The following is a 10406-nucleotide window of genomic DNA, read 5'->3' as shown; positions in this document are numbered from 1 at the left end:
TACTATGGTAGCAGCCAATGACCCCATTCAAGATCAGGGTCCCACTGTGCTAGGAATTTTATAAACATAAAGGAAGACATGGTCCCTGCCCCGAAGAGAACATCACAGTGACTTTTTTTGGTGATTTAATCATATCGACAACTTTATCAAAAATTACAAAACTGATATTAATTTTTTTCTAATTCTTAGTAAGACTAGAATGGATTTTTTTTTTTAATAGAAAAGCATTTTTATGCTAGTGCTCTGCTGGAATTCTCACATTACAACCCTACATAGCAAAATACAAACTGTAACTAAGAAAGGTAGTATTTCTAAGGTAATTCAGTCCACCACGAACCCTCTATTTCATCAAACTCCAGGACTCAGATGATAGCGCATTACTTCTAAGCCTTCTGCAAAACTGACTTAGTAAATAACTTAACATTTGATTTTTTTTTTTTTTTTAAAAGAAGAGCAGCACTTTAAATCTTAGACTGAGTATAATAGACCTGGCACATCCAAAATGTGTTGTTTGTTTGTTGGGCTATGGGAAAGCTATTTTCACAGCTGATTCCAGCAATAATTTTTTTGTCGGAAGCAGGAATACAAAGAAAGTCCATTGAAATGAATGGAAATATTTTTTCTTAAACGGTGTTTGAAAATGCACCATGATAGAAAGAGGAATAATACTTTTGATTTTTATATCATTTGGAATGACTCAACATACTACAACCCACTTGATAAATAAAGCATAATAAATAAATAAATAAATAATAATGAGGATACTTTGTATCCTCAAAACACCATACAAATTTTAAATAATTAAGCTAATTAAAAACTAATTCCTCTTGTGGGCTCACTTTCATCAGTCACCTAAGGTTCACAGGGTAACATGACAGTGCCAAATTAATGACAATTAAAATATTATTCCACTTTCCAAAATGGGGTATTTTGTCACCCTCTAAATATAGGAGTACTCTCTTAAATTAGAAACTAGGCAAAAAGTATTTTTAAAATTTTTCATTTTAAGTCTTCTATTAGAAAAAATATAGATTTGTTAAACAAAAAATAATAATGTAGAAAGAAGGTCTTGGCCTCCATCAAAAAACTATATTATGCTTTAATGCAAAGAGAAAGAAATGGCTCTATGGGCAAAATTCAAGTATGAGTGACCAGTTTTTTAATTGTAAAGTAGGTGCAACATTTTTTAAAATGTTACAACACTGCATGACCTGTAATGCTCACAATATTTACATTAACTGCTTACATGAAACCATAAAAACTCTAAAAGAGAAAAAAAACCTGTATGGACTGAAACAAACTATTCCTAGCACCCACATCAATGCCATTATTAATCAATGAAATCAAGTGCACAAAAATACTTTACATCGTCTACTAATGTAAAGTATACATTGGTGAGAAAGTACAAACCTAATTAGTTAAAATGTCAAAAAAAGGGTTGGTCAATACAAACTCAGTGTTAGGACAGAAAAGCAAAAGGTAAAAAAACCAAACTAAATATAAACAAATGCACACGCACGCACACACACGCGCGCACACACACACACACGTATTTATGAATAAAATTATTGTGTAGACAAAACAGCAGAAAAGCAGGCTGATACGAAAAATGGACAACATTAACTCTTTAAACATAACAAACACATCAACTTGTAACAAAAAAAGTGTTAACTAAACTACACAAAAGATCACTTCACATGAGTTTGCATGTAGGACCATGGCAGTCTGTCCTGCCATTACACAAAAGACAAATGAACCTACCCAGCAGAAGGAAGGGTTCCTGCCTCCAGGCCACTGTAGCTTAGTGTAGCTAATTGCATTCCATCAGGTTGGGGTGGGGGAAAAAGAAAGAGCTGTCTGTATGAGACATGAAAAAGTAGGTTAGCCCAGTGGTAGTGCTATGTGCTGTGGCACAAGAAAGCTGAGTTTGGAAATGTCCTCAGGTCTCTTTATTCTCTGGGCCAGTGGATCTCAGTCATGTCACACAGATAATTGAGTTTGAGTTCTGGGGAAAGTCAATGGGAAGAGGAATAGTTACTCACTGTACAAGAGCCAACTGGTGGTTATCAATAGAGTGTCAAGGTCATCAGCCTCAGAGGATGCTGATTTCTAACAGTCTTAACTACAGGATGCCATTCCAGAAAAAAGGAATTCCAGGTTAAAGATGTGGTGGTTCCCAGATGAAGAGGTCCATCTTAAGGACTCCATTTTGGAACAAGGCAGGGCAAAATGAGAATTTACTTTGGGAAGGGGGGTGTACCACCACCACAATGTGAAAAAATTGAAAAAAATAATGATGATGTGCTACACTTATTAACTTTTTGTTATTTTTACAATGGCTCACAGCATTAGGCTTGTTTATCTGTAGTGTATTACTTCCTTTCTACATGTTTCACATTATTCACTTAATATAACATAAATAATTTTGTTAATAGATTTAACCTGCACATTTCAGCCACATTAATATATATAAGAATCTGTTAAGGGTATAAATAATTCTTTTTAAATAAAATAAATCTGATATGTTACATAATACTGATAAAATTACTGTTGCTAATAGTTTTTTAAGCCACCTTTAACTTCTAGTTTAATAATACTGTATGAGGGATACTAGAATTATTTTTTAGGAACGCTGTGGAGCATACCCTTTTATTCCATTGCAAAATCAAATTGTAATCAACATTAACACTCATATTTTCAAAATAGGGCCATTCCCTCATATATGTAAACAGAATGTTTAATCAGGCTAAATAACCTTGGTTAACAAATATAGGGTTTGGGGGGAGTTCAAAGTCAATGGTGGTATAAATTGCTTAGTTTAGAAGGTGGCTATGAAACTTCAACTACAGAAATGGCTGACTAAAATATTCCATCTAAGCTTTTTTTTATTTTAATAAAAAAATCTACAGCATTCTACTTTAAAACTTAAGTAAATAAAATGCAACCAGTGGTTGCAGCTTTTGAATTCTTAATTAGACCTGTGATCCCACATCCCTTTAGGAATCTGCAAGGTTGCACTCTCCTACAGAGACCTGAAATGGAGTACAGTACTTCCAGGCAAGGTTCATTCCAAACAGACAATATAAATGAACACTCAGTGGTGTGAAGTGTATGTCATAATTAAGGTATTACATAATCATGCCTTTTCTCTGCTGTTAAATACAAAAACAGCATCTTTTACATTATCATATAAAAGCATTTAGGCTGTATTTTTATTTATCACTTTACACTGGTAGTCTCTTGTATGTGTACTCAATAGAAACCAAAGAATTTTGTACACTATTTTTTTGTACAATAAAAGATAAAGTGTGCATTAGGTACGCTTGTACATGACAATATTGTACAATATTTACATTTCAGATATCACCATGAAATTCTGTATTATCTATATACACAATGAAAATTTATCAGAAACATTTGGACTATTTTTATAATCACAATTTTAGTATTATAGAAAAAATTCAGTAATCATCTGACATTTTTACTGTTGTCTTTCAAGGAATCTGATTGGTTTATCCAGCATTAACTATCCCACATGATCAACAAAAATATTGTACCCCTATTTCGCTTAGCACCCTGTGATGGTATCTATCTGTCCTTGATATAAATATTGATATAATATCTATATCAATACCTATATACTGATTTATGTGCATGTTCAATTTGATAAGTACTGGACTAGTAACAAAGACATTCAATGTTATCTAGAGATCTTCCTCCTCTTCGGTTTTGGAGGTTTCACCTGTCTGTCACCCTGTGGGATTTGGTGTACCTAGAAAATAAGTATATGAAAAGGTTAGCATAGAAAATTAAATACAGCAACCTGTTGGTGATCAATCAATTACAGTATTGTTTGAAAAGTTATTATGCTTCCCTGGTGATACAGCTTTTAATTTTCCACATTAAAAGCAGAATTAGAAGTAAACTCAAGAACATTAAGCTCTGGGCTGACAGGGGTTGAACATAGGTGTCACAGTGTGGATACCTCAAGTCTCAGGAGAAAGATACCACTTACACATCACTATATAGTGTACAAGGAACTGAAGCACAAAGCAGTAATAATGTTAGGCTCCAGGGGAAACTGTTTACAAAACTGGGATAACAGCAGAAAGAAAGAGGGATATATTGGGAAACAGAATGTGGAAACAGAGAGAGACTTACAGCACTACCAGAGACATGAATTTAAGGGATAAACTATTTTGTGCAAACTGTTTTCATCCATCATCATCAATTTCAAGTTGAACAGTAGATTAATTAGCATGTGAAAATGTTTTAAATCACTTATTTTTCCATTGAATGTCTATTATTACTTCCAAGTTGAAAGCTGGGAGGAAAGATCATGATCATATAAAACTATTAAACACATTTATAACACAGCTATGAGAAATGGAATGCAGAACAATGTACTGCTGTTTTATATGGAATACCACCACCACCATCTGTTGGTAGAAGTGAGGCTATGTATTCTGGAAAAAAGCAATCTGTAGATTACAAATAACAGTTAATCAAAAACTACAAATCCTTGAACAATATGAAAAAATTTCTTTGTCATGATCATATTTCTTAAATTCTAGCTGTCTTGAAGAATTTTATCATATATTCAACAGATGTTATTGCTAGCATCAGTTATGCTCTATGTCAATTGAACTGTACATGTGTTACATTTAAAATTTACTAGTCCTGCCTGAACAGTGATAATTAAAAAAAGCTTATTTCAAAATGTGCAAGAACTACATTTGGTGTCTTATGATTTTCTGACCCTATTATTCCCAATCATCATACTATTTATGAAAATAAACCTCATTCTGATTAAGGATTTTGTGACAAAGTAGCTCACGAGAGATTATTTTAGGATACTAAATTTGTTACATCAGGCTTGTCAACACAACAAAAACAACCTGGTCAGGGAACCTGATTACAGCACAGTTTCTCCCTGACTCAGCTTGTATCATAGTTAAGAGTTGTAGCATGTATCTGTTTCATTTGGGTTGCATAACTGGATGAAAGCTATATGACATGGATACAATAGAAACTGCCCAGGCAAACATTTTTAACTGTGATGTAACAGGGTTAGAGGCCAACTGTATCATACCCAGATCCCCTGCTTTGGTTATATTTGTAGGATAGATGGTCTTATAGAGACCTATGATCAGATCTTACCTCCCCTGCAGTCAGTTGCAAAAGTGCCATTGAGTTAGATGAAAACCCATAATTCTGTATTAGTAAAACTAACAACCAAAAGGTTCAGTTTTATCAACAATTCAAAGCAGACAGCAAGAGATGCAGACAGTATTACTAATATTATTTCCAGATGGTACTAAAACCAAGTCTAAGGTGCCAATCCCGAAAAGATTTCTGCATATGCATAATTTTATGCACCATAAAGAGATCCATTTAAGCCTTATTGATTGTGTAAAATTAAGCATGTGCATAAGTTTTTCAGGGTTGAGGTTTAGAATATAGGAAAAAATCAATTTTATTTTAAAAGCAAAACCATTAATACTTACTAAAATATTAATTAGAAGTTTTGAGTATTTTAATGTATTGTACTTAATTTTTAATCATCTGCATGGACTTCTGTTATAATAAGAGTACAAAAAACCTCCAAATGTATTTTAAAAGTGTATTACATTATCAGAGATTTCTTTTGTCTGTATGCCACAAAATAAAAGTTGAAACAAAAAATAAAACAAGCACAGTCAGGTTCTGATGTTAAATTTGTTCATCTTAATTTACTTCCTATGATATTTTTCATTTCATGTTAGATTAAGATTATTCACTGGAGTGTTACAGTCAAAAGATTTTTTTAAATGTACTTTCAACATCTTGATATACAAACTTGGAAAACAATTGGGTCTAATTCTTGCACTCCTTACTCAGGCAAAACTCCAGGCATATTAGTGGGAGTTCAGGATCTGTTCAAAATATTGGTCGGCCTCATACATGAAAGATATGTCCAATAATTACAGTGGGTGGACAGCAATAATGCAGAGTAGTTACAATCTAACCGAAATTATAAATCTTTCAACTTTTAAGTTGTTAAATCGTAATAATTACAAAAACTGCGATAGCTTGAAAACGTCACAAAAATTAAAAAAAAAAAACCTCACACAATAAAAACCTATGTAACTAGAAAGCAAGGAGACTTACATTCCCAGACATTTTGTCCAGCTCACTCATGGCCTCATGTATAGCAGCTTCTAAATGGTTATTTAGCTTTCCGCTTCTAGAATGAAAAAAAAAAATCTGTTAATATTTGTTTTCAATGGAAATACCCCATTTTCAAAGACTGTAGATAATCAAAATACATACATAAATAACCCATATTCTACTAACTTCATTGAGCATATAGATCTCCCATTGACAGCCAAGGAACCATTTGTGCAAATAATAAGAGTAAGTTATGGCCCATATATGTGTTCTCCTTTAAAATATAGGCTTGTGCTACTCCTTTGTTTTATTTACTTTATTTTTAAAGATAAGACTTTTATAAATTAAACAGGAATTAAAATATCCACAAGAGAAAAGATATCTATAAACAGAATGCAAAAGCACATGATATCATCACTAGATTGATTTTCTGTGTTTAAATGCAAAATGTGGCATGTTGTGCTATTTGACTTAGCTGTCAGTGTTAAAGTTTGTTTTTTGTTAAGAGAGCAACAGGTATTACAGAACAGCATCTCTTTCATGAACTTGACCTGCATGCCAAAGAACTGTCATTCCCTTAAGATTCAGTTATTTTGGGCTACTTCAAAGAATGACAGAGAACTGACTAACCCTTAATGCTGGCCTGCTTTTACCTGCCTCTCATATTGCATTTACTCTGTAGCTGGAGGCTACATTAGTACTTCACAAGAGGGCTGTTGAAAAATAATACAGGCTGACATCCACCTGGAGAATGACACTGTTTTGCAAGGTTTTCATTTTCCCCAAATACTTGGAGCTCAAGTGTGAGTGTGTCTCTACCTTTAGTTAGCCATAGGAGAGAAGTCCCATTGCTGCTCTGAATCGTGGCAGTCACACACACTGTCGCCCACTGTTTTTAGCCAAATCACTGTGCTGCTCAGTTCACTTCCAAATATTACACTCACGGATTCAGTTTATGTGCATTATATTTATTAAAAGTAGTTTTCCATTTTAAACACCACACTCAGCATTCTGGGTCATATTTTTGTGGCTTTGTGACTGGCACTCCCAGAAGTGTCAAATTATCAAACAGTATTTCAAACACATTATTAGGGTCATTCCCGCATTGCACCAAACATAATTTGTTGACAACTTTTTAAGCTCCTAGGCTTATATGTTCAACTGGGCTTTATTTTTAGTATCCAGTGGAATAAATTAAAATTGAAATCTAGACACAGCACTTTACATTTGTAGCTGGATAAAAAAATAAAGTGAATTTGAGAGGTAGCAGACTGATAGCCCTGGAGATTGGCCACTTGATCTAATATTTATCTGTCTCTGGTACTTACATGGCCCCATTGCTGTAGTATCTGAGCACCTCGCAGTCTTGAATGTATTTATCTTCACAAAAGCCCCATGAGATGCTATTATTTCCACATTTTACAGATGGAGAACTAGGGCAAAGAGACCTCACTGATTTGCTCCACGTCACACATGGAGTCTGTGGCTGAGCAGGGAACTGCACCCATGCAGCTGGAGGCCCTAGCTAGTACCCTAAGCATTGGCATGATCCTTCTTCATTTCAGCAGTGCACGGCCAAGCGCATAATCCATGGAACAATCCCCTTTTACATTTCAGCATTTTTAAAAAAATCACTTTTTTTTTTTTTGCTTTAAGAAAGATAAATTATGCTACCTGGGCCATGACTGGACGCCCCACCCCAACCGAAGACAGACAAGGGTTCAAAAGGAGTACTGTCCTGACAGCAGCATGGAAAAAAAGAAAAAAAGAACCATTCTACAGTAATTCCATCCACCCCAGCTTGTCCACATATTGAGTTCAGTAACTATCAAAAGCAACTGCTAGATCCCATATAAAGAGCAGGGAGAGCTGTGTCTCATCAATTACCTAAAGAAAATATTCCATGACACATGCTAACATCTTGTCTGTACTATACCCAGGCTTGGACTAAATGGAGTGCATAAAAATTCCCACATTCCACCCATTTTTGTTATGCATGCTAGGCACTTTTACAGAACAGACAGAAAGACATGACTCCTGCCTGAAAGACTCATTGCCTGCCTGAAAGACTTATCTACATGCAAAGTTGCACCGATTAACTAAATGTTTGATTTAAAAATTGATTTGGTTAAACCAGTGCAAAAAGCTATGTGGAGATTCTTAAACTAATATAAACCTGTCTTATATTGATTAGGAACAGATTTAAACTAAATTGAAATAAGCCACTTTTAAACTGAACTACTAAATCAGGGATTTAAATTGGTTTAACTAACTTGCTTTAAAAAACAAGTTTAATGTAACATCTATTTCTAAACAAGCCCTTAGACACGTCTGTTCCAAGTGAGCCTGGAGTGAGCCTGACTGTTATAAAAAGCCAGTCAGCTGCGAACCAGCTGAGCAGTGAACACAGGGAGTTCGCCTGCGGAGAGCCCACCGAGGCTTTCATCTTGCAGGCTTCTCTGAGTAGTTACAACAACACCTGAGGAAGCTCTTAGAAGGAAGGTAATATGGATGGTGAGCATTCAGCTATTGTTACCTGCACAGGATGTGCCACGTTTGTCTTTCTTTCACAGGACAGAAGTGACTTTGTCTGTACAAAGTGCAAGCTGGTCTCCATATTGGAAGATAAGGTTCAAGGTCTGGAGTAACAAGTATCGACCCTGCGGTGCACAAGAGAAACTGAAGATTTCCTGGACAGACGTCAGGATATGCTTCTACGGACACAACATTCTGAAGATTCAAAGCAGGCTGCGCAGCAGGGACAGAAGGACGGTGAAGAAATTTGGCAGCATGTTAACTCCAAAAGAAGAAAGGGGAGCATCCATGTACCAGCAACGCAGATACAGGTAAGCAACCATTTTCATATCTCCACAGGTACTAATGTGGAGAGTGGACTAGATGATACATCTGAGGGAAGGGAGCAGAAGGAGACTCCGCCGATTGGAAGGCATGAGATGGACTGTCCCAGGGATGGGGTTCCACGACCACCGCTCCCAAGAGAAGGAGGCGGGTGGTGGTGGTCGGGGACTCCCTCCTCAGGGGGACTGAGTCATCTATCTGCCGCCCCGACCGGGAAAACCGCTAAGTCTGCTGCTTGCCAGGAACTAGGATTCACGATGTGACGGACAGACTGCAGAGACTCATCAAGCCCTCGGATTGCTACTCCTTCCTGCTTCTCCACGTGGGCACCAATGATACTGCCAAGAATGGCCTTGAGCGGATCACTGCAGACTACGTGGCTCTGGGAAGAAAGATAAAGGAGTTTGAGGTGCAAGTGGTGTTCTCGTCCATCCTCCTTGTGGAAGAAAAAGGCCCAGGTACAGACCGTCAAATCATGGAAGTCAACGAATGGCTACACAGGTGGTGTCGGAGAGAAGGCTTTGGATTCTTTGACCATGGGATAGTGTTCCAAGAAGGAGAAGTGCTACGCAGAGACGGGCTCCACTTAACAAAGAGAGGGAAGAGCATCTTTGCAAGCAGGCTGACTAACCTAGTGAGGAGGGCTTTAAACTAGGTTCACCGGGGGAAGGAGACCAAAGCTCTGAGGTAAGTGGGGAAGTGGGATACTGGGAGGAAGCACGAGCAGGAGAGCGCAAGAGGGGAGGGCTCTTGCCTCATACTGAGAAAGCGGGATGATCAGCTAGTTATCTTAAGTGCCTACGCAAGAAGCCTGGGAAACAAGCAGGGAGAACTGGAAGTCCTGGCACAGTCAAGGAATTATGATGTGATTGGAATAACAGAGACTTGGTGGGATAACTCACATGACTGGAGTACTGTCATGGATGGATATAAACTGTTCAGGAAGGACAGGTAGGGCAGAAAAGGTGGGGGAGTTGCATGTATGTAAGAGAGCAGTATGACTGCTCAGAGCTCCAGTATGAAACTGCAGAAAAAGAAACAGAGTCTCTGGATCAAGTTTAGAATTGTGAACAACAAGGGTGATGTCGTGGTGGGAGTCTGCTATAGAGCACCGGACCAGGGGGATGAGGCTTTCTTCTGATAACTAACAGAAGTTACTAGATCGCAGGCTTTAGTCCTCATGGGAGACTTCAATCACCCTGATATCTGTTGGGAGAGCAATACAGCGGTGCAAAGACAATCCAAGAAGTTTTTGGAAAGTGTAGGGGACAATTTCCTGGTGCAAGTGCTGGAGGAACCAACTAGGGGCAGAGCTCTTCTTGACCTGCTGCTCACAAACCAGGAAGAATTAGTAGGGGAAGTAAAATTGGAGGGATCCTGACACAAGGAAGAAAGGA

General features: G+C 37.1%; 1 protein-coding gene across 11 annotated transcripts in view; it reads right to left on the bottom strand.

The window, feature by feature from the left end:
* Nucleotides 1-1136: 1136 nt before the first annotated feature.
* MBD5 (methyl-CpG binding domain protein 5) overlaps nt 1137-10406 on the bottom strand; it is a 184491-nt gene continuing 175221 nt past the window's right edge. For 10 of the 11 annotated variants that reach the window (XR_006277934.1, XM_043505101.1, XM_043505097.1 and 7 more), the window contains 2 exons: nt 6151-6226; nt 1137-3772 (listed from right to left, as the gene is read on the bottom strand). Coding sequence is in view for 9 of the 11 variants with exons in the window: in XM_043505101.1 (XP_043361036.1) it covers nt 3701-3772; nt 6151-6226 (148 nt within the window). In the remaining 2 variants the exon portion in view is untranslated. The remainder of the gene's footprint in view (nt 3773-6150; nt 6227-10406) is intronic. The other variant, XR_006277933.1, reaches the window with a different exon arrangement.

Source organism: Dermochelys coriacea, chromosome 11, assembly GCF_009764565.3.
Source record: "Dermochelys coriacea isolate rDerCor1 chromosome 11, rDerCor1.pri.v4, whole genome shotgun sequence".
Taxonomy (NCBI): Eukaryota; Metazoa; Chordata; order Testudines; family Dermochelyidae; genus Dermochelys; species Dermochelys coriacea.
The sequence above is the reverse complement of the archived record's forward strand: the minus strand, read 5'-3'. Positions and strand labels throughout refer to the sequence as shown.